Source organism: Betta splendens, chromosome 16 (assembly GCF_900634795.4).
Source record: "Betta splendens chromosome 16, fBetSpl5.4, whole genome shotgun sequence".
NCBI classification, from domain to species: Eukaryota; Metazoa; Chordata; class Actinopteri; order Anabantiformes; family Osphronemidae; genus Betta; species Betta splendens.
Genome location: NC_040896.2, coordinates 20,941,435 through 20,965,973, shown reverse-complemented (window position 1 = coordinate 20,965,973; position 24,539 = coordinate 20,941,435). Strand labels below are relative to the sequence as shown.

The window sequence follows — 24,539 nt, the reverse complement described above, 5'->3', positions numbered from 1 at the left end:
TCACTGTTACCACTGGCTGTGAAGAAAACAAGAGGTAAAAACTGCCACACTAATACCTGCAGCATTAACAAATACTGGTTGCGACACATTTATGAATACATCTTAGGACTTAAAGCATGCAATCAGCAGACGTGCCTTCAGTCCTTTTACATTTTCCAGTTTCTTTGGAACCAGCCTTATATACTACTAGAGGTGCCTGGCCACATAGTTGTGCGTGTGTGTTAACAACATTTGTACTGAATTTATGATTGGTTTCATAGCTGAGGGTCAATAATTTGTTTGGTCAGGTAACAGGCTGGTAGTTCTGTCCCTGTCAAAATTAGGTTGAGCAATGAGCGTGACCAAACCGGCTGTGATTGTCTTTTTTTTGTCAGTCGCCTCTGTGCACATGCTTAAAAGTGGACATTCAACAGAAAATCTAGTTTTAATTCCAGGGATGGAACACATCGGGAACAAGAATGACAATTTACTGTATGTTTTTAAAGATTGACATCATTGTTTTGTTCTTGAAATTATTTTAAAAATGGCCAAGCTACACCTACTTTACAAACAAAACAGCATCTGCATAGTAGGAAGAAGGAAAAAGAAGAAGGTATGAATTAAATGTTTTAACTTATAATAATAAACAAATGAAGAAAACATGAACAAGAATGAGAAAAGGGAAAATAGGCAGGAGAGGAATAGAGACTGAACACATGCAGGTCATGTGTAATTCTAATTCTAATCCTCATTTGGAAAAGCTCCAACACAAACTCAGTGTTTGCAAAATTACTAGGTTGCTGCTTTGTAATACAGTTAATGTAATGTAATTAAACAAGGCTGACTGAGGCACGTACTGTACTGTATGTGCAGTCAGATATATGTAGATATCCAGCATTTTGTTGAAACATATGTTAGAACTAATATGTTAGAATTAGTCGATATGATCCAACAGATGACATTACAGAAAACACCAAAAGGAGAGAAAACCTTAGTGCAGAGCCAAACGTGTTTGCATATGGTGATCAGTGTCCCAAAACACAGTGCAAGCATGGAACTCGGTCGTAGTTTCCAAAACAGGAAGAAACGCTCTCAGGAAAACGTGTTCTGTCACACAGGTGCATGATGTCCACAACGCGAGTTCAATGAAAAAAAAAAACATGCGACTGTGAACAAGTCGCTCTAATGAACCGTTAAAAGTTAAGTGCAGCACACAACAGATAACGCGGGCAAGACCCGAGGCAACAGAAGAAACAGAAGGTCAACAAGACAGTCAATCAATTTCGACAATCCTCACAATGTACTACCTTCTCTTAACATCTAAAACTGTTTGCAAAGCCCACATAAAGAACAACGCCATCCGTTATGAGCTGACATATTTGTCTGATAGATACAACAGATAGCCACTGTCTAGTGGCTGCTGATAAGGGTCCAGGTTTCTACAAATCATTCACTGTCACAAATACAAACATTCCACAAATGAAAAAGAAAAAAAAGGGCTGCTATTGTTTCCCAATGTTTGGAGCATCGTTGGATGAACCCGCTGTGAACATGGGAGCACAGAAGACTGGCAGCTTGCAGCTTACGGTGAATTCCCAGTCTCCCCAAGCCAAAGTCACTGACCCCTCTTGAAAATAACTGGAATGAATTATGGGCCTCTCTCAGGTTCCTTCTTTCATCTCACTCCAAAAGAGCCACTACCGTGTCTTGCAAAGTGTCCAGATTAACATGACAAATCAGACAAGCACTTCATGCTGAACAATAATATGGAGGAAGGTCCAGTATGATTTTTTTTCTTTCAATGAAGTTGGAAAAAAATAACTAAAAAACAACTATGAGCAAAATACAAACCTAAATAATTGATTTTATGTTCTAATAATACTTATTTCAGTCATTTGATTTAGACCGTAAATTGTCTAAGTCATTGGTTTGATGGGAAATGTAACTGGAGCTGCAGTTAAGTCTCTGGTACTGAAAAGTTAGCAGATCCTTTTTCCGACAGCAGCCATAAATGACTGACTGCCATCATTACAGCTCGTCTCTCGCGTTCTCAGTCCAGCCGAACTCAGGTAAAGAAGAAAAGTAATAAATAAAGTGGATTTCCCAAATGTGGTTTAAGTTGTATTAAAGCAATCTTTCCAGCCCACACAGATTATACATGACCACTGACAAGTGATAGTAATATACAGTTGAGAATGTGTAAGTCTTTCAGGGAGGCAGGGACTGTATTCGTGGCCACAGCTCAGTGTTTTGCGGTTCCCCGGGCTCAAAGGTGTTCCATGTGTGCATTTCTCAATCAATCATGGTTCTGGACTGCACAAACTCTTCATAGAAAGAAACAAAAATCTGTGCACACACGAGCACACACACACACACACACCATGGCCCTCCTCTTCTTACCATCTGGTCAACCGACACACACACACACACACACACACACACACACACATTCTCAGGAGAGGTTTTTTATTACACAAGGATTACTAAAAGAAATGTTTTAATCAAGTTGTTAAGGCAGCTGCAAAATGCTAAGCGAGAAAATGGCAATGATGTGGTTTATCAGGCGTTAAAAACAAACCCATCACGAAGCCTGTGTGCGTGCGTGCGTGCGTGCGTGCGTGCGTGCGTGCGTGCGTGCGTGCGTGCGTGCGTGCGTGCGTGCGTGCGTGCGTGCGTGCGTGCGTGCGTGTCCATCTGTGTGCGCATGCAGCTTCCTGCCCGACACTGACATGTCCAGCTGTGGATGACATGTGGCTCCTTATAAGGACAAAGGAGACTTCTGTCCGAACACTATAGACCCAGTGGCACATTTTTAGGCTTATGCTGCAGGCACATTAATGTAAGCGCTGCCTCGCAACCACAAAACACTCAACGGAAGCACCAGTCGTTGGTTATTCCTCTGCTTTCTCCCAAGGCCTCTGACCTTTATGCAGATAGCTTTGGAAATCTAAAATGGCTTGAAGGAAGCAGCGGAGCAGGACAGAGGGTGAGATGGGAGGACAAGACAGTGGAATGAACACCCCAGTAAATAATGATCCACTTACAGCTGCTAATCCAGCTTCCCTGTTTTCCACTGTTTTCCCTGCCTCAGATGGCTAATGTGGCATTAATAAAGTCAAAGACATTCACAATACCCCTGAATAAGAAAGCTGGGTTTCATTACTACTATCTACTGTAATAACAACTGAGACAAGTGAGTGACTCAAGCAAGACTGCAGGAAAGGCATAAAGGTTTCAAGGAAACCTGAGACCGTATTGGCTTAGAGCACAAGCTTTGCATTTCCCTAATATGAAGAACCTCAATATGCCTCTTCATTTGCCAGAGTCATAAACCATATGAAACTGTCTGACACCACAACATTACAACACACTGTATGCCAGCACACATTTCTAAAACACACCTGGTGGCAAATAACACCGACTTTTCCTCCTGGAAAATGGCCACATTCATTTAAGAATGGGGAAGACCTTGTTCAGCCTTGTTTAAGTAAAATTCTTCACTGCTCTCATGGCCTCTGAACCACAACTCACAACTGAGAATAAACCACGGCAACCACACACTGATTTGAGGTCATTCAATTACCCTTCAATATAACAGGCCTGTGTAACTTTCACCGTGCACAGACAGACCTGTCAGATAAGACCTTGATGGGTTTATACGAGTGATCATCTAATTATAAAGTCAACACTCAGTTGATGCAGACTGTGGAAGCCACTTCCACGTTCACGAGTCCACAACATTTTTTCCAATTCAACAGCTTTGACAGTTCATGTGAAGTTTGGTTCAGTAAATCTGATTTGGATTTCTGTGGTTTCTGAAGAACATAGAAAGCATTTGCCCTCCAGTCTTTAGCTGCGCTTGGAGACGCAGACCAGAAGCACCTTGCTATGACTAACTACTAACAGGAGTAATGAGGTATTAGAATCTCACCAGAAGCGTCGATCCTCTGATGCCTGAAGCAGCATTCGTAAATCACAAGGGTCCAGACATAGTAATGGACTTCTCCACTTCACATAAAAACCTTACAGGTAGTGCTAAAGACTGAACTAACCATTGATAATGTAATGGAGTAAGGCCAGTAATTAGATATCAAGGGAAAACCAACATTCTTCTCCATTCAGAAACATCTGCGAGTTGAGTCAGCTTTTGTGGCCATGTAACATGCACCTGTAATGCCACATGCTTTCAGAAACGCTCCCCTCACAAATAGCTAAGTGTGGAACAGGGGCTGCTAAAAATGCCACATAAAGGCTGGCGTGCGGCTGAATTATGGCCTGCAACACAAGCAGCCACACTGGGCTGCTGCTGGTTTGTCGGTTGGTGGGCCCTGGCCTTGGCTTTGCTCCAGATGCCTTTGCTGTCACGTGGCCAAGCAGAAGGGCTGTAATGCGGCCTGACTGTATGTGTTGTGTCTGACTGAGGGTGGGTTGTAGAGAGATCAATGCAGGTGCCACCGCTAACATCTCCTCCCTAGTGCCTCCTCTTTCCCTACTTATTATTTTTTTTCCTGCAGGCAACGATTTTATCTGGGATAAGAAGTTTAACAGCCAGACCGATTGAGGTTCCATGTCAAGTTGTGGCCCCATATATTGCCTTTCATTAGGGATAAGTACAGCCTGATGCTGCTCAGCTGCACTTTAATTCACTGGGAATGAAAGCTCATTTCTGAGGATTTAGGCTTTTTGCTAACCAAATTACTGCTTGGCTAGTGTGGTAATATATACAGCATCATAATACCATGTAGAAGTTAGTATCCCATTTAAATTTTTGTTTTTGCCTGCATGAATGAATTGTGTTATATTATATCATACATACAGTATATATTTAACTTTTAAGCAGTCTTGTCTGTATTACTTTATCTTGACTCTAGAACAATGAATTCAGATTGTTTGGAAATAGCGTTACACCTCTATCCAACTTTTAAACCAGCAGTGTTTTTTACTATCTTTTATGTTTTGTAGAACATTTGAGGTCATCTTTTATGAAGGCCGCGAGGTTACAGGTTACAGACTGGGCTAATGGGGCGACATATGGGCATTCTAGGGAAAGTCACTATCATGAAAATCTACCAAACATTGGTTTGACTTTGTTTAACAGGGTGATAGTTCTCCAAAATGCAATACAAGGTCAGTTTCTGCAGTTGCTCTGAGGCAATTACCTTGTAGTTTCATTCAGCTGAAAACCGAGGAAACAAAGACATTTCATTCTAATCCCATCCAAGGTCTTATACACATTATCAAATGCCCAGTAAAAGCCAAGCCTGGCAGGGAGAGTACACTATCAAGGCCAGTGGCCCATTACTGCCAACTGGAAGTGGGAGTCTTTGTGGTGAGGCTGAAGAAAATGCAGTACACTGTCCTGTAAACTGTGTGCCAGGCCAAAGGGAGATGTTTGCCTCCTGCAGTACAAATGCACTGGAATCCTGAACATGTCAGGACTTTAAACGAGTGAGCAGCATGTGTGATCAGAAACCCAACGGATATAGTCTAAAGCACATGGAAGAAAAGGGTAGAGCCCGGACAGACACAAATGTACAACCACAGTACCCTTCAACAAACGCATGGGAACACTACTAAAGACTGACTAAGCAACATAGCGCTTTCACAATGCTTGTCCTCCTGCACCTTTTCTAAAGTGTGCTTCCCACTTTCATTCATATTTATTCAAAACTTCAAAAGCTTGTACAGCTGTGTTCAGTGCATGCTGAGAGAACAGCTCCTCCTGGAATGAGGTGTTTTTGAAGTTACATCAGCACCAAAGAACAGTTCCAAAACAAACATCAATACAGTGAAATTAAATGCTACCACCTGGTGGAGTCCATCTTTTGGCAGCTCCACTGACCCCATGTATCACTCTAGGGCTCAGCTTTCAACTCTGGGAGAGAAACTGTCCATCATACGCACACCATCAAATCTAATGTGATCTGTAATGCTTTTTGCCGGTCTAAATGGTGCTCCTCGTCATGTTAACCCCACACTACAGAACAAAGTCAGTTTAAGGGTGAGTTTTATCAATGCAATAGAAAACAAAGCCAATCAGCTACTGATATACTTTATCGCTTACAGCCCTCGGCCATTTTCTCTACTTCTCTGTTAAACCAGCAAATCTTAATTCCTGCAGAACCACAAGGATGTGGTCACTAACATTTAACTGTTGGAAGCAAGAAAGTAAAATCTTCTGTTAAGAAAAAAACTGTGAAATGTGAGTCACTTGAGTCTGAAATGGTGGCAATTACAGTAAAAGTCATGTTAGGTGATCCTACTGTAACCTGAAAATATCTAAAACAGCGAGATAATATAAACTAGAAATGAGGAGAATAAACCAATCCTCTGAAAATTATCAGAATTATCCTTTACATGACAGGTTATGAAGAAAGACTAATCTGTTACACAATATAAAGGCTCCTGGTGCATAAGGTTACTTGACATGTGCGTACTATATTCCCTCAAAGGCCTTCATACAACTAAGAAAAACAGTAGTGTACTAACATGTCAAGGAGAGAGGCTGTTATTTCTAAAGGCTAGTCCATGCTGAAAGAGTAGCCATGGGAGGGCACTGATCTGGAGGGCTCTCTGGAGATAAGAAGCATTTAGTGATCGCCAAAAAAGCAAGATCCGTTTGACATCTGAATTCACAGGTGGGCAAAGTAGTTGAAGGGAGTTGGAGGGGATCAAAATAGCGAGTCTCTTTTTAAATTAGAAACTGAAAGAACAATGAGTACTCTCATTATCTGAAGACATAGCAAGGCCCCTCCTAAGTAGTCTATGGACTAATTATCAAAATTAACTACGTAGTTAAACACTTCATGTACTAGAGAGATTTCTTGGCTAGGAGGCTCAAAGGGTAGAAAATTGAACTGGGATGGAGGCACAGACCCAATTATATTGTAGTATTGATAAGTATATGTAACCAATAATAATAAAGGTGCAATCTTTTCTCTGCTTTACATTCTGCAGCATTAGTTTCTGTTTTTGTAGTTCTTTTCTCCACTTCCACATTGTTTTTTTCCTATTAACATTTTCATCTTGGCAGTTTTGGCTTATTTTCCTCTGGTTGAGTTTCAAACCATCTGAGACATTGTTGCAGTTGATACATAATGACTGATCACTGAAGTGGCTCATTTATCATTTTAAGTAAAGTCTGCAAAAAGCTACAATCATATTCATAACGTACAAACATGTGCATGAGAGCGCACATAAACACACAATCAAACCAACTGTATACAGAAAGCCAAGGATGATATAAAGCCCTTCAAGCACACAGAGTCCACATATGATATATGGCACACACCTTAACCTTTCCATTAAGTGAAAAAAGAGCTCCCAGATTTCCCTTTGCTAGAATATTAGGTAACAGGTTTCTTTATAAATAAAGGTAAAAATGAGGAATATTCATAACATTTACATTGTTCATTCAAATCAGTTTCAGATGCCGCCTTGTAATGCAACACAAGTTAAAGCATATGACATCGTACTTAAACCAAACATACCCTTTTATCCCCTTTATAAAGGACTATGAGTGAAGTAATTAACCTAAGCAATATGCAGGGTTCATTTCACAAGACGTCTGTCTCTACACACTTCAGTGCTGCAGTACAAACTCACCAGTACGAAGGCATCTGTATCAGCTTCCCATAGAGTGCAGTGCTGAAGGATGGAATAATAGGGATGAGATGCAGGAAATTCCCTGTGGTGTCATGACATGTCAAGCCTGCTTGAAACCCAAACACCTGTAAAGGAAGACAAAGTTTTGTTACTCCTGTGAAGTGAATAAATTATTTTCTGTCCGATATATGTTACAGGCTCTGTAGAGACCAGAGATAATAAATAAGTGTACATACATGCTGTAATAATGTGTCAAGCAAAATAAATATATTTAATAATGTAATGCTGGAGGTAGGTGGCAGTAGAGTAGTAGTAGTAGTCATTAATTTCCTGAAAATGAAGGTTTGGTTCATTGGTACATTGCTTAATGCAATGTGTTGGCCTGAAGCAGGTCAAAGAAAATAACTGGACAACCTTGAAATAAGATAATGGAAGTTCACAACATACTGTAGGATATCTGCCAAGGGTGGATATGAGTGCAAAAACCATAACGAATCATTAAAAAAAAACTGTGTGAGGTCAGAGGGACGCTGCTTACTTACATAGTTTTTCACTACACGATTTTCTTTCGGTGACTAATTATGTAGATAGACCAAGTTTTCAAATACGATAGGTCTATTTACTTCTGCAGCAGCTTGTTGAGCAAACAGCTTTTCTCTGGGCTCTTGTCCACAGCCTCAAAAGTGAGACAATGGCTGCTACCCATAAGATAGACAACTTAGCTCTGACAGCCCGCGTCAATAAAACACAGATTAAGATAAGCCTCAGTTTATACCTGTTTCAAATTACTTCCTGAATTGGGTGAACTGTGGCTAGAATGACCTTCACCCTGTCACAAATCCTTTGCTAAAATCCAGTGGTAGAATTAGTGCCTCGGCAGATACAGATGCTTAGGTGATTGGTCAGGATGATTCTTTGCAACCGACCAGTTGACCGTTAACCCTGGAGTGACCCTGTGATAAGGACTAGCAGCATGATGTCCTGCAAACATCCTGCCTTAAAACAAAGACGCCCAAATCATACCAGACCAGGCCCCAAATTAGTCCTCGTCTGTGATCTAGACTTTTCAGCCAATAATGGAATATCTGCAGCTGGTAAACGGTAATATAGTGTCTGTCAAACACAGATGTAGGATATGGCTAACTAAAAAATAGTTTATTAGGAGGATACTGACAAAGTTAGTTACAATTATGATTGAGTGCACAGAAATGTTTTGTTATTTTCTAAATGAATTAACAGCTAGAATGTGAAAATGGGAGAATGGGACGTTTCTTCAATCTGCATTTGTAATAGATTCTTCACCTTGAGGTAGAGGTGCGCGTAGCAGTGATGCAGCAGGTTGTCAGAGGGTTGGCTAAGACCACTGATGGTACTGACCAGCTCGGGAGCATACATTGGAACAGAGTGCTCAACATTCACCCTCTCGACCTGGAACTGCACAGCAGGTAGAGGGCGAATTGGTTGAAACACCTGCACGTTAACCGGTCCTGGAGCAGCCTGGAATATTTAACACAAACAACAGATGAAAATACATCCACTGTCAATGCGCATGTCCAGTATAATAAAACTTAATTTACATTTATTTGTTTCTTGAATGCATTGGCATCGACTCCCTGTACTCAAAAACTGTGAAATACCTGAATCTGAGACAATAACTTTGTTTACCTGTTATACTGATATCAGGGGAATTAGAGGTTTGGGTGCATTACTGTACCTTATATCCCATGATAACAGGCATTAATGTGTGAAGGAGGTTGAATTCTGCCATTGAGAGAGTGACGGAGACTTGAAGTAGAGTGAGACACGTGAGCCTGGTGGGGATGAATTCTTCAAAGCTTGCTATAACTTCTGGGGCAGCTGGACTATGGATTTCCTCCAAAGTTTCTACAGACACAATGAGGCAAAAACACATATTAGCATTTGAACAAGCAGAAATTGAACAGAGTTTCGGATTCAAAAAGCCCTGACACACATACTGGAGCTATGGCTCTGATACCTGGACAAAGGTTGTGTCAGTTCAGTGAAGGTTTTGCTGGGCCCCATTTCCAGCTTTGGGGTGGGCTCAGAACCTGATCTCAGAGCAGTTCTGCTTTTTTTACTACTGCTTCAGTGTACATTGGGTTCATCTACAGCTACCACATATGACCTAATTATATCGCAGGGTCAAGCCAGTACCACGTACCCCAGCATTTAAATTACAGCCAGCGAGCAGCTTACATGGTGCTCAAGGGACACAATTATGTGAACACAACTTAAACCGCACAGACAAAATAATAACATGTTCGCTTTTACCCATAAAAACATTATTCTCTAATCATATTTTATATTTTACAGTCCTTTAGCAGATCCAATTCAAAATATTTTATTTGTTTATTCAACATTTTATTGCTTTTATTCAATATAAATTCCAACTAGTTAATTTCATGAGAAAACATTAGTTCTTGTTCACCAATGAGTTGTTTTTTGTGGACTCTTTTTCACTCTATTTAAGAAGAAGTGTCATAAATGCCATGTTTCATCTTTGTATGGCGAAATCGGGTGAAGTTCAGTTTCCTTTCTTTCTTTTATTAATAATAAGAGCGGGGCTGTTGAGCCTCCCGAGTTTGGCAGCTTGCTCCACACTCATGGGACCACTAAACTGAAGAAGTTAGTTTAAGCCCTTTTGCTGTGCAGTGTAGGGACCACCAGGCTCAGATTCTTGGCAGCCTGCAACAGGATGGATCGGAGAGCTCCATGTAGATTACAGTGTTCAGAAAGGTGTGGTTGAGCAGAACAGTCACAGTGTGCCACCAGAATGTAGTCAAAGGCAATGGATAATGGTGCGACGGGTTCGTGTCAGCCGTTGCCTTTTATTATTAGTGAATTATATCAAGTTTCGGGAGAAACTGAAGTAGAGTAAGATTTAATCCTAAAATACAACACAAGGCAAGACTATTGGATAGCTATAAATCAGAAAAGGAGAGGAACATGACTTGAGGAAAAAAAAGTAAGGCATGTGTTACTTTATCCCTCCCTTTGTAATAGCTACTTTGGTTTCCTCTTTTAACTCTCAGTTTCCCAATCGCCCCCCCAGAGCTTTACACCGGCCCTTCTCCAGAAAATGCCAGAGAGCATAGACATTTAGAAAAGCAGCCTGACTTCCAAGCTTTAGTCAGATGCTCTACAGTAATTACCCCATCATCTATTATCTATCGCAGATGCTGAAACAACCGAAACTTACGGATGTTATCGTTTCACAAAACTGAGTTATTGCTAGAGAAATTACACACAGACACAAATTCCATGCTCTTTCACAACATCCCAGGGATGAGCTCATCAATAGCCGTGCAGAGATGATCGCTAACAAAGGTGTTTAGTTTAACCTCCCTCGTGTTCCAAAAGGTCACTACTTTCATGTACAGCTGTGTGTTGAAAGAGGGACTGTGGAAGGAAATAACAATGTGATGATGATACTGTAATGTGCAAACAGTTGGAAAACAGAGAACCAGTCAAGAGAAGCATTTAAGAGAGTGCGAACTATTCCTTTTCAGCTTGTGAAGTCACTCTAGTAAATGTTAGAGATGTCTGACCTTGCTGAGCTTTGCAATACGGTTCATATTCATGGTCCATTGCACAAGTGACCATCTTGAAGATGCGATGGACAGCACTGCTGTGCAGCCTGATGTCCAGGGGTCCCACCACCAGCTTCTTAATGGACGTCTCTTGAACAGTGGGCACAACCTCCTCTGTACTCAGGTCCTCAAGTTCTACAAACAGAAACATAAAAAAACCTAAAATGCCTGCGACATTCCATAATAGTGTTTTTCTGCTCGTCAGAGAGCACATTTAACAGATTTCCTCATTTTTGACATTATTAAATTAGGGTAACAGCCTTATTTATCTCCAAGTACAACAAAGATGATGGTGCAGTAATGCAGCAGCAGGGAGCAGCTCACATAGCCATGAACCACTGGAATGATGAATATTCCAAATGTCCAGTTCTCTCACACAGCTGTCCCTTCATTCATCGCAGGCCCCTGTTCCAGAGGTCTGCTTAAAAGACTCCCCTTCCAGGCAATAAAAAGGGAGAAATTAAAAATAAAAGAAGGGGGTGGATGAATGGCAGTGAGGGAGGAAGAGGACAAAGGGTCACAACTTGCTTTATTCCCATTACATTCCTCCACTGCACTGAACATTCTTACAGCTTAGATCGCATACACCATGAGTTTGACTTTTTTTTTAGCTGGAAGGGCTTAGGATGAGGGAAATTTCAAAAAGGGCAATGGGCAATGCCACTTCCCCTTTCCTTCCTCAGGAGCATTTGGCTGCAATGAATTAGGCCTAATATCAACCATATGGCTGCAGTTAGAACGATCAGTGGTCTGATGAGGGGACTGAAATTAGCCAGGATTTAGATGATTCAAAGTGTCTCCATTTTCCAAGATTTAAAAAAGGTTTAAGTGTACAGCTTTGCTTTAATGTGAAGTCAATGGTGAGAGTGACCTGGATTGGTTAACATCTCAGTTGACTCAGAGTTTATATTCGTCCCGTGGCAATGGAGGCTAATTTGTTTGGTTGACACTGGATCTGGTCCGTGTCCGAGAAGAGGAGAAACACGTCAGATGAGAAGCATTCCAGTTGTAAAGGGTAACAACAGGCATCCCACGGGAGAGGAGACTGACACTTATCCTGAGTCAGAAATGACTCTGACAGCTCAAGATGACGGTATCAATGTTTTTTTTTAATTTAGATTATTATCTGTAGCTGACAGCAGGAGGAAACAATTGGCCAGTCAGAAATCAAGACAGGCAGAGAGGAGCAAATTGAAAGCAAAACACAGCGCAGCAGTGGAAATACACATGGCATCGAACTCATTTATTCATTAAATCACCTACCTGTATGTTAAGTAATAAACTCTTCTTTCAGTGCATTAGGCAAGTTATGATCTGTGACCATGCTGGTCCTCCAGGATGACAGTAGGAACTCAACTACTGTCTAAGAGATGAGAAGACCATCTCTGCAGCATTCCAGTGTTAGACAGGTGGACAGTCAGACAGATAGAGGCAGTTCAGACGCCTCCGTTCTAATCTGTTAACCTTAGGGCACCTGCTTAGGAGAACAGCATATAATGCCTAAATCTGAGAGCGGCAAACTTTTACAGACTTGCCCAAGCTTTGGTTTCTGTAGCTTACATAAGGGTGTGAACATTTTCAGAAAGAAGATTGTAGAAATAGTTGTCCTTTTGATAAACTGATATTCAACATTTTAACCTACTAAAAATTCACAACACACTAAAGTGGAAGTTGCAAAATTAGGTTGCCTATTTCCACTCAATAACGCATGATCACCTCACCTCAATACAGCTACATTATTATGCCATCAGACATAAAGCAGCATTGTACTTTATCAGATGTTTTCATTAAGTGTTGAGCATGTTTGAAATTTTTAATCTTCAAACTGAATGTCACTCAGGTGTCGCTGCCATACGTCAGGCTTTAAATGAAACAATCACACACTTGAGCACAAAGACATTTGTGGGCCAAGTATAACATTTCAAATTGAAAGGAGAACACTTTATCTCTTAATGTGACTCCAGATCTTTCAAACTTGAATAAACATTATTCAGTGCCACAGCTAAGGAATGAAAGGCCATGCCCATCTTACCTGGAAGACTGACACCTAATTAGGCAGGAGGAGTCTACTCACTTTCTCAAGAGCTTACAGGTAGAGAGACAGGGGAAACGGTGTTTCAAAAAGCAGTGGGGAGAAAGAAAATCAAACACGTGTCAGCACAGACTAAACACTTCTGACAGTTGCCCTCCAGGTAAGTTTGAGGTGAGAGTGAGGACAAGAAGGGTCAAGAACCAGGTGGCTGTGACTCAAAGAAGACAAGTTCTTTCTTTAAGTGTGGAAGCAGCTTGTTTGACAGAGGGGAGAGAGAGACGAGGGAGAGACAGAAAAAGGACAGACAGAGACCATAAGATGGAAAGAAAAGGTTAACAAGGCATAGAACAACACATGACAGACACAAAAAAGAAAGAGGTAGCGATGTGAGCAAACAGCAAGCCCTGCAGGGAGAAATGAATGAGACAATACCTTGGCCACTTCTGTTCTCCATTGTGTAGAGATAATCCATGTAAAAAGCACCAAAGCGCTGCATGCCAGCTATCTCTGTGTAGGTCTCCTGTCAAACAAACGTAGCGATGAGTAAACACTGAGCAGTGAGGGAGCAAACAAGCTGATAGCTTTCAAGAGAGGCAATGCCTGGGGTCTTAGAGGGTGCTGTGTCAACTCAGCAATAAAGTAAAGACTTATTAAGGGGCTCATCTACTTAGTTGGACAGGGTTTTTTTAAAGCAGCCAATAATATCATTGACACTGTATCAGAAATGACATGTACCAAGATCAAACAAAGTTCTGCAAGAGTTTAACAAAGCAGAAGGACAGAATTCCAGGTGGTATGACTTATAATACTTTAAACCTAACAAGGCTGCTCTTTATTGAATAATTAACTACTGATAAAAATGCTGAAGTGAAAGTTTCCTCCTTCAATTGGTGCTTGGAAACATGCCATTAGAAATATGCATCTTATCTACTAATAGATAAGGGTTTTATTATAAATACAAGCTGTCTAACTAGAAAAAAATGTGCTTATACAATCTGAAATTATGAAATACTACTTATGAAATAAAGATGACTAAACCTGACCTAGCAAGAAGCAGTTTGTGTATTAGCAAGCAATTAGCACATTAGTTGGAAATAATAAAATTCTTGTTTTTTTCATCTGGCCAGCAAAGAACGATCACATCCATATTTAGAACCTCAGAGTTGACCTAGGCTGCACCAAAACACCAAGAGCAGAGAGAACATGCTACTTCTGAGTTGGGAAGGGTGGGTTTCAACCCAGCTGGCAATGCTAACGACAGCAACAGAGGCCCTTTGCACATACACAGGTGACAACCCACCCACCATCAGAGATTTCAATAGAGGCTTATCAGAACAGCAGGTCAATGAGTAATATTTATTAGGGGCTCTCTAGTGGCTGTGGCAGGCTTTTGGACTGAAGCCATTGGATGGTGTTAAACCTGCTGATGAATTGACACCAAAACCTTTGACACCGAGACTCTTAATTACGGATGGATGGATGTCCAAACAATTGCTTCATTGAGGGTCATGAACATTTCTTAGCAGAGTCAACACTAGAGCTACGATAGCTGATGAAAGGAGCTCAGAGTTATCAGGAATAATGGCTTTAACACTACTACTTAAATATTAGCAACAAACCTTGGCAGAGGCACAGATGAGAAACAAATGAAGGCACAGATTTAACATTACTGACTTATTCTTGTTTCAACCGCATAATTGAAGACATTTCTAAAACAAATCCTTTGAGATGTTTTTAGTCGTGTTTGTAGCACAATGCATCAGATTTCACCGAGACCTTGTGATTAGTGGCGTCGAGGATGAACTCTGCCCTCACTCCGTTGTTCTCTGGACTGCGGTAGTCAAAGAGAGAATTGGTCAGATATGTCATTCCTTTGCTGTTGAGGGTGTCCCCACAGATGAAGAACACTGCATCCTAACAAGATACACAGAAGAGAAGGGAGGCGTTACAGCACTGGCAAAACAGAGTATCCACAGTAATTCAATGTTGTATATCCATTACTACAGTACGTCATTACATAACACAGCAAAACTATTTATTAGATTATTTACTATAAAAACCTACTATAAAAACTATCAAACTAATGTATTAAAATACTGAAGGACTAAGTGACTTTTTTCAGCACTGTTTTAAAATCTTTCAAACTCAAGTTAAACCCTCCGTATTTACCTTCTCACTGCGGTTCATGTTTTCTTCAAAATCTCGCACTCCCATTATGCCTTTAAGGCACAGTGCTCGGCAGCCTACAAAACCAATCTGGCAATTGAAGAAGGGCTCACCCATCATAAGCACCTAAAACAAAGACCAGAGTGAGAACCTACAGGTTTTGTACTTCAGTATGACTTCACTCTGCACAAAAAACAACACAGGACCTTAAAACATTTTTTGATTAAGGTTTTGCTCAGTTTCAACTGAATACGAGACAAAATGTGAAATTAATGGCATTCACTTCAATTTAAAGAGCTTGTATCACAAACAGAGTGCTTCACATGGTGTTGGTCTGCGGTGCTGTTGAGGTTGTGGACTTCATGATGATAAAAGAAGCGAGGGTCAGGCAGCTCGCATTTCCCCTTAAGAGTGGTGTGTGCATGTATTTGTGGTAGCAGTCCAGAAGCCCCTGTAAAGCAAGCTGTGGTTGTCCCTTGCTCGCTGTGCCTTTGCTTCACCAGACAGCTAAACAGAGAGCAATCCAATAAGCCTTTATGTTTCACCACACAGTAATTACAAGGCCTAGTTTCCCTCTTTTACTGGCCATCTCTTTGCCTTTCAACGCTCTCACTCTTGGTCCCGGTTCAGACTGCTCTCTCCTTCTCCCAGCAAGAGCATAAGTTACAGAAATTGGAATTGGAAACCTCTCAGAATTCTCACATCTGGTAGAAAGCTTAGCGGCAGAAAACCCCTTTCCCTGTCCAACCAGGTAATCAGAGAAAAAGGTTTAAAAATATTTTTTACACCATGGGGGAAATGCGGAAATGATTACACTTGGGCTCAACTCAAACATAAATTCCACCGTGTTCACAACAGGCCACATTAGTGACCTACAGGGGCTTTATGAAAGTAATCAGGGAGGGAATTACAAGGAACCTCTGCCTATTAGTGAACAAGAAGACAATATTAATGGTCTGTCTAACTAGGGCTAACAAGGGTGTTTTACAGATAGGTCAAATTTGTATTTAGCTTGTACATCAGGATGTGTTAGTGTTGTTGAAGTTCATGCTTTCTTACATTACATTTCTGAAATAAGATATCAAATACAGCAAACTGCAGTTGCAGTGCAATATTCAAACCACTGCTTAGCCACCAGTTTCAAGTCAGTTTGCCCAGATTTCATAAAGCACAACGTATCTGGGAAGCATAGTGGTGAGGGTGGTATAACTTGAGCATGCACAGCTGCCACAGGAAATGACTCACAAGTCTTTTTCATTATAATTCTACTGCTAATATCATTATGTACCGTACATTGTAAAGGAGTAGGAACATATTCTATCTCCTGACATTCCAACAAATGCCTTAAAACTCATGGGTCAGTGAATCATTACACAAACATCCTTCTAATGCAACAAAGCTAAAACAATGAACCGTGTTTAAAAGGACAAGTCACTCACTCAGTCTGTGCTGAACAGAAAATCCTCTTTGTGTGTACACTAAAAAGGAACTCGCTCCTGTAACCAGCTTGAGCTGAAGTAAAGATCTGGCAGGGAGAGTACACGTACACACAGAGACACACACACACACACAGAGACACACACACACACACACACACACACACACACACACACACACACACACACACACACACACACACACACACACACACACACACACACACACACACAGTTACCTCTATAGTGATTCCCTGCTGCTCCAGGCATAGAACCTCTCTAGACTTGACCTTCTGAGGACTGTAGTAACTGCTCTCAGACTGTGTCTCTGTCAACTAATAAGGAGAAAGGCGGAAAATAAAAATACACAAAAATGTTACATCAGAAAATACATAAAAACTGAAACTGTTTTTGCATTACAGTCAATACAAACAAATATAAACAATGCTACATTCAAGAGTTGTAGTAGATTCTAACATGTATGCTGAAAGAAGCAAAAGAATCACAGAAAGAATAGCTTTTAACACATGACAAAATAAAACAAAAACACAAAACTGTGGCAAATATGACTTGTGTTTGTTCCTGCATAACCGCAATTCACTGCTGAAACAGACAGATGATCTGATGAACAGAAAAAAAACAATGCACGTCCTTGTATATGAAGGGGAAGAGGTCCCAGAAAATAATGTTTGAAACCAGAAACAATAACATAACAACATAAGACAGATGCCATGTTCTTAGATCAGACACTGGATGCCAGCCTTGGGACTTTGTAGTCATTTTCGTTTCCACATCTGGACCTGAGCCAAAGACATTTATGAAACCACATGAGAACCGCTCCTCTAAGATTTTAGGAGAAGCCTACTCTGGCTTCACTGGGAAAGACAATCAGAACTTCACTGAAGTGTTCAGATTCCACTTGCAGCAACGATACTGTAAGAGGTGTGTACAGTATGTGCATGCAGCCTGGTCAGGTATAGGGTAAGGCTACATAGCTGGGACACATTTCGAGTTTGTCAGACGAAAAAGTGCGAGTGTAAAGCAAAACTGTGTTTGCCCCAACCCACTCAACTTTAACACAGGAAGCAGGTGCACCACAAGACGCAGCTGTGCCTTATTATCCCAAGTGATGAAGCAGACTCTTTCACCCTCACTACCTTCCCCTCCTTCTATTCTGATGGTTTAATCACGTGCAGGGAGCACCCCACCCCAACCAGCGTGTTCCTGGAAGCAGTAGTGAGGAAGAATGTTAAATTACTTAGGTAAAAATGCTCTGGCTGACAACACCAGCTAACAGTGGCACCAACACCACCTATTCTTCCGTTATCTTAACCGCATTTCCTCTTAAAAGGTCAGGACCGTGCTGAAGCCTGTCCCAGGAGCCACTGGGCCAGAAGCAGAGTATGCCCTGGTTTTTCACATTCAAACCTACCCAACTGCACAGCATATGCAATTCAGGGTACATAGCTGTACGTCATTGGACAGACGACGGGAGCCAGACCAAGGAAAAACCCACCCAGCACACGTACAAACTCCACAGAGAAAAGAGCTGGCCAAGCTGTGAGCCAGCAGCGCTAACCACTACACTAGCGTGCCACCTGCAATGACACCATGTATTACTAATACAAGAAGAAAGTGGCCTCCAATGCAGCAGAAATACACTAGTGTCAGATTTTTCACCTATGATCCACCCATTTCTAAAACCTGACAGAAAAGCAGCAAAGCACTGAAGGTTAAAGAAAAAAGCTGGACCAGTTAAGACCAGTATTCCAAAAAGCTGCCACCAATTCATGATGCTTTATGAGGCATCTTGGGCATGTCTCAGTGTTGGATGGTAATACTGGGTTACTTCATCTTTTTGTCCAAAATAAAATAAACTACCAAAAAAATAAATGCACTATGAAGTTTGACTTGCAGTAAGAATGACAGGTGTGCAGAAGTGAAAAAGGAAAACAAATTGTCAGTACTAAATTATGCAGCGTGTGAAAGTGCAGTACAAGAAGTAAAGGGTTGCTGCCAATTCCTCTGATCAAACACACAGGATAAAAATACCTCCTAATTCCGTGCATGTCAAACTCAAATTCATGCAATGGCAGTTCAAAGACATAAAATTCCCTGATCGAAAATACGTCAGCTGTCTGCAATTACACCAGAAGTGAGGCAATTAATTGATTAAAAGAACTCAAATGCTACAGGAACAAATTAAACATTATTAGAAAATAACCAACGTCTGTTGGATACGAGACATAACTCCCATTCACTCCTTACACACACACACAAAAGAAATAAGGTCATTGTATTTGCTTAAAAGTGAAACATCTGGCCAACTAACCTCAAAGAACAAATAGCAGATAAACCTACCAGAGTTCAAACTGTCCTCATATATATCATATATGATAATATATGATAAAAGAAAAAGTCAGGAGTAGGTGGGCACACATCATTGAAGATAATAACTTTCCTATTTTATAATAACATCCATTCACACCATATTTATTTTGTTTCTGTATTTTATATTTTATTGTAAAAGCCTTGCTTAAAATGAGATTTATAATTTACCTTGAAAGTAATAGAAGCTTTGGTACAGTAGAAGCCTATGGAAACAATTGGGTCCTTTGGTGTGTGTTGCTGTGTGCTGTTGGGGCTGCCTCCTGTCTCTCTATGCTGATAAAGCTCATCCTCTCCACTCTCATCTGTGCCCACAATGGCTGGGACGAAGGACCAAGCCCAGGACATCCAGCCCTCATCGGCCTCTTCAGGACTCACAGGCTGCATGTAGAGGTCTGTGCTCGAATACTGGCTAGTCCCATCGGTTTCCATATCCACATCCAAGCCTGAAGGAGAGAAGTAAGCCTTGATTAGTTACAGTGGAAATATAACAGGAATATTTACTGTAGCTTAAATAGTGATGGGAAAAAGGCCAGTTACTGTTCACATTTCTAAACATTACAACCTGTACAGTATACAACACAATACATGTCTGCAACAGCTAAGACGGATTCCTGAAAAAATGCAATAGCTTTAAAAACACAGAAGACCTTTTGTTTTGGGCAAAAAGTGTTACATTTGCAAGGAACGGTGTTTCACATTATCACATTTAAATCAGAGTTCAGATCGAAAACACTCAAACTAGTCAAAAGGGGAGAAGGCATTGCTAATGGCTGTGTTTGTGCCCAGTTCAGCACACTAAATTAATCTGTCCATGCCTTTGGGGTTGTTTAATACAGGCAGGTTGTTTCAGCTGTCAAGTCAACACAAAAACAGAACAGACCAGTCAGTTTTACAGTAGTTGCTGCCAGTGCTCTATCATGCAGGTGTGTGATTATTTGTGTGCTGCATGAACTCATTGCTGCATGAATTCTACAGAGGGGAAGTCCATTCCCGCAGGCCGGAGGGCACAGGCTGTCAGCCAGTACCCTGAACAAGGGGAGCCTGGACCGGGCCTGGCGGATAACTGGACCTGTCAAAGCTGGACCGAATAACAAAGGCTGCATCCACAAATTCAAATACGGCGCTACAGTGAGGGTTTGGGTCACACATTTATTCCAAGCCAATAGAGTGAAATGGAAGGAAGGCCCGGCAGCTGCAAACCATCAGCATAAGCTACGCTTGACCAGGGGTGGAGGTGAGGACAAGACATTGTCAACTGTGGAACTACAGGATTTAATCAGAAGTAAATAGGGAAAGTAAAAACACCGACCACTTTCTCAGCAAACTGTTCCCTAAACCACACGCACTGTCCCCCACCTCTGAGCTCATCCCATCATGTCTGTTTCCACACATGTCAGGAGAGAGGAAGCTGATGTCAATATGCAAGAATGTGTAATCCCATTCCTTGCGGCTTCACGTTCTCCATAAGAAAACAATAGTGCCCATCAGGACCCAGTTTAGGACTCCCAGAGGCTGAAGCGGTGCAAATCATGACATATTTTAATTAAGTGTTTCAGTTGGAAATCCCGGGTTATAGCTTTTCATCTCTCGTTCCCTCTGGATTGACTGATTGTGTGTCCTTCTTACTCATCTTTTTGTTTTTACTCCAATCAGTCTTTGAGGTGTCAAATCAACAAGTTAAGCGCTTTTGCTACATGTCACAGCTTGACGAAGCCTGTATTTGAACTGCACAGCAATCAAAATAAAGGAGCTGGTATCAATGAAGTGGTCAATGAAGAGCAGAGAGCCGGGGAGCGAGAGAAGGCAGTGCCACCAGAGGCCAGCAGATGTCCCTCTGTGTTTATAGAGGGAAAGGTGACCTGGTTACCTGACCCGCGAGCAAAGGCTACTCTGCTCATCATCCTACGCATGTGCTGACTGTGCATGCATGTTTGGGCGTGTGTACGTACGTGCATATGTTCAACTAAGTTTTATAAATATTGAGAACCTTACAGGTGCTAAAATGCAGATTAAAGTTGAAAGAACAGTTCACTGCTTTTATCAAGTCTGTCCCTCACAGGCATAGCAATACATTCAAAGAGGGAATGCGTTTTGATTTAAAAGAATGGGGCACACACTAATTCAATGCAAAGCTACAGCTGAACATTAACATCACACTGAACTCAGTCCTACAGGCAATATCACTGTGTGGTATGCAGGTATCCCTTAGCAATCGGCTATAGGTGAGCTTTAATCATCAGAATCACCCTACAAAACAGGAAACAATTCATACTGACAGATAAATCTCTGCTGCATAATCGGAGGCAAGCTGGATGCATGGGTGTATTTTATTCTTGAATGTAGGAAGTGTGACTTAAAAGAAATACAGAATAAGAAATACAGATGAGCCTGTGTTTGGTGCATCTTTATTTCTGCCCCTCACTCTCCTCTGTCCTGCTCTATCCACATGGAGGGCATCAGGCCTAACGACAAGTGTCTGTGTTGAGTTACACGCTCTGGCTTTTGTTTGTGGAAAACGCAGGGGGAGCGCACACCATGCACAAAGTGACGTTAAATTTCCCGTTTAGTAACAAAAGTAGCATATGGACAGTAATTGGCCCTGAACAGGACACGGCAGTGAGTAAAATGAATGCTTTCCTCATGGTCTGAAGTCTTATTAGCCACTTAAGAATTCTGTCCTACATAAACAAACAATGTGAGGGTTACAACCAGCTCAAAGGCTGCATTCAGTCTTTATATTATATACAGTTACGAGTTAATATATAGCACCAAGCAGGAACCTGAGTCAAAAAAAATAATAATTTAGTTAGCTAATCGTAATCTAAATTAATACAATCCTAATCCTACTGTATGAATATGGAACGTATATCACTGTCCTACAGTAAGAAAGAAACCTATTCACCAGGTAAGTTTGTTCCAGCCTCTCTGACGTGACTGTTGCCCTCCTCTCCGTCCCCGTCTTTGTGTCCTCCGATTTCTCCGTAGTAAAGGGCAATAACCAGTTGTAGAATGCGAATAAACATGGGCAGCTGTTGATCAGTGATGGACAACTTCAGACTCTCAACCATGGTTTGGATCTGAGAAAGTACAGTATATGAAAGAAAGCATTAAAAAGTGGCTTAAACTATGGAGTGAGATGTGCTTAAGCTACAGGTCAAACCACTTCAACTGGGCTGCCACATTTTGTGAACAGGAACGTTTACATCTAATCTAAAGCAAATCTTAATTGTGATCGTTACTCTTGGCATAGGTGAGTTTTATTTCAATGAAAAAATGTACCATGACTTAATTTAGAAAGAAGAGAATTTCTCCACAGAAACACCAACAGTCAATTGTCTGACTGAAAGTGTTTATAAAAATCTCCTCCTTCTAACCAGAGCCCTAATTCTGACAATATAAACAAAGCACATTATGAAACAACACAGCCAGGACTCTAATCTTCTGCTGCCCCACTGACAACGATTAGAAGGAGGACTGTGTGATGATTTGCTAGGGGGGAGTGCTTATTTCCAAACAAGATGGTTGCTATTATTTTGAAATTAAACTTGTTTGAGATTGATTCAGTGGTGTAATAGCTGTGGTGTTCTACGTCCACAAGCTTCACTTGTTCTCGAACAAACATTGATTCAGTCATGCGGAATGTGATAAAAGGTCTCGTTTTTTTGTTTTAAATGTACCACGATGAAAATACAGTAGGTGTTTTCAGACAATTTGAAACTAAGATGTTAATTAAAGGAAAATCTTCAGAGAACATTACAATAGTAGAACAGTTATATAAAACCATTCGTAAAATTATATTACATTATGGTGTATGGATGTAAAATCATAGCAAAACATTACCAAACAATTCATATATTACAGTATATTACTGTGTTACAACCATGGACTGAAATTAGTCATGATCATGTTACTGAAAATAATTCTGCGTGTATCCTGCTATTAATTTGAGAACAAAAAGTAAGTAGCATATTGCTCCAACTAATGTAAGCTATAAAAGTGTGAACCTTTCCACTTATGTCTGATGTCTTTGAACAGTAGCAAAATTCTATCAAATGAAAACATAGCGCTCTCTTCTTTCCATCTGTCTCTTTTCTTTCCTAATGGCAGTTATTGCTAGTGTTTGGAGCTGCCCACCTTGATGACCGATGGAATTTTGGCATTCATGTTATCGTAGGTGAAATGGAGGCGTGTTCTGAAGGAGCATTTGTACAACAGTGGGTCCTGGTAAAACTCGATCTTGCCACTAGCGTTCCGCTTGTCCAAGCACACGGTACAGTCGGCAAAGTTGATCACTTTCCTCAGGACCAGCTCGGGAGCTGAGGGCAGCAGGAAAAAGAACAAAGGTATTTCAGATCATTTTGTATTCATGAGGTTGAACCATTAGGCTTACCACAAATCCAACATGTAAACATGCAGAGAGGTATTATTAAATGCCAGAATAAACATTGGTCAGCAGCTATGAGCTTGTATAAGATATAAAACTGAGCTGTGCCTGTGTGTTTGTGAATATTACACATTATTAGATATTCCACTGTCAATTATTCCTGGCAGAATAATGGGACTCATCTTTCCAGAACCTTTCAGTACATTTCATTCAGTACAACCTGTAACCACAATTGTAACCCTTTACTTGCTTCATATGTTGGGATGAACTCAACAACAATTCCACAGTGATAACACTAAGTGAACCTGACCACTTCATGACCCTATGTTGATATTAACTTAACCTGTGTGGAACCACTTCTTTCTTCCAAGTAGTTGTAGCTTTTGAATAATTGCAGTAACCTGGTAATACATGAGTTCGTACTAAATGAAAGCTGTGCAATATAAAGCAGAACAACATATACGTCAACGGTAAGAAAAACATATCCATAGCTTATTTTATGTATTTCACATATAGTCTGTGGTTGTCATATGTTCTTTACTCTTCTTGAAGCAGCTGGATGTAAATAAAAGCTTACCACTGATTTTCAAGAGGCTTGCACAAGTTTCAAATTGTCCACCTTACTCACGCTTTTTTGGATTTGTTTGTTAATCCCACTACCAGGTACCAGGTACACAGACATTGCTCACCGCTGATGTCCATGAATGCCCTCGCCCACATATCATCCACCGTGTAGCACTCCGCTGAGGTAATGTTGACTGAAAGCACGATGTCGTCCTCCACATACTTAAGGATGAGGTTGTTTACCACAATATTCACGTTGTTTACCACGCGCCTGATCAGACTCTGCACATAACCTACACAGACATGAGCAAACACATAAGAAATCTGTTAAATTACACACAAAGTACAAAAACTGTGCAGAAAAGGAAATG

The 24,539-nt window shown here is 41.0% G+C and overlaps 1 protein-coding gene across 10 annotated transcripts in view; it reads right to left on the bottom strand.

Moving 5' to 3' along the window:
• The window catches only part of LOC114842483 (intermembrane lipid transfer protein VPS13B-like), a 225,231-nt gene that overhangs the window by 180,889 nt on the left and 19,803 nt on the right, over positions 1 to 24,539 (bottom strand). For all 10 annotated transcript variants that reach the window (XM_029128029.3, XM_029128025.3, XM_029128026.3 and 7 more), the window contains exons 5-16: positions 24,294 to 24,461; positions 23,355 to 23,536; positions 22,123 to 22,297; positions 19,389 to 19,663; positions 17,069 to 17,164; positions 15,397 to 15,519; positions 15,004 to 15,141; positions 13,660 to 13,747; positions 11,154 to 11,330; positions 9,299 to 9,468; positions 8,887 to 9,081; positions 7,585 to 7,709 (exon numbers count right to left, since the gene is read on the bottom strand). In XM_029128029.3, coding sequence (XP_028983862.1) covers positions 7,585 to 7,709; positions 8,887 to 9,081; positions 9,299 to 9,468; positions 11,154 to 11,330; positions 13,660 to 13,747; positions 15,004 to 15,141; positions 15,397 to 15,519; positions 17,069 to 17,164; positions 19,389 to 19,663; positions 22,123 to 22,297; positions 23,355 to 23,536; positions 24,294 to 24,461 — 1,912 coding nt within the window. The remainder of the gene's footprint in view (positions 1 to 7,584; positions 7,710 to 8,886; positions 9,082 to 9,298; positions 9,469 to 11,153; positions 11,331 to 13,659; positions 13,748 to 15,003; positions 15,142 to 15,396; positions 15,520 to 17,068; positions 17,165 to 19,388; positions 19,664 to 22,122; positions 22,298 to 23,354; positions 23,537 to 24,293; positions 24,462 to 24,539) is intronic.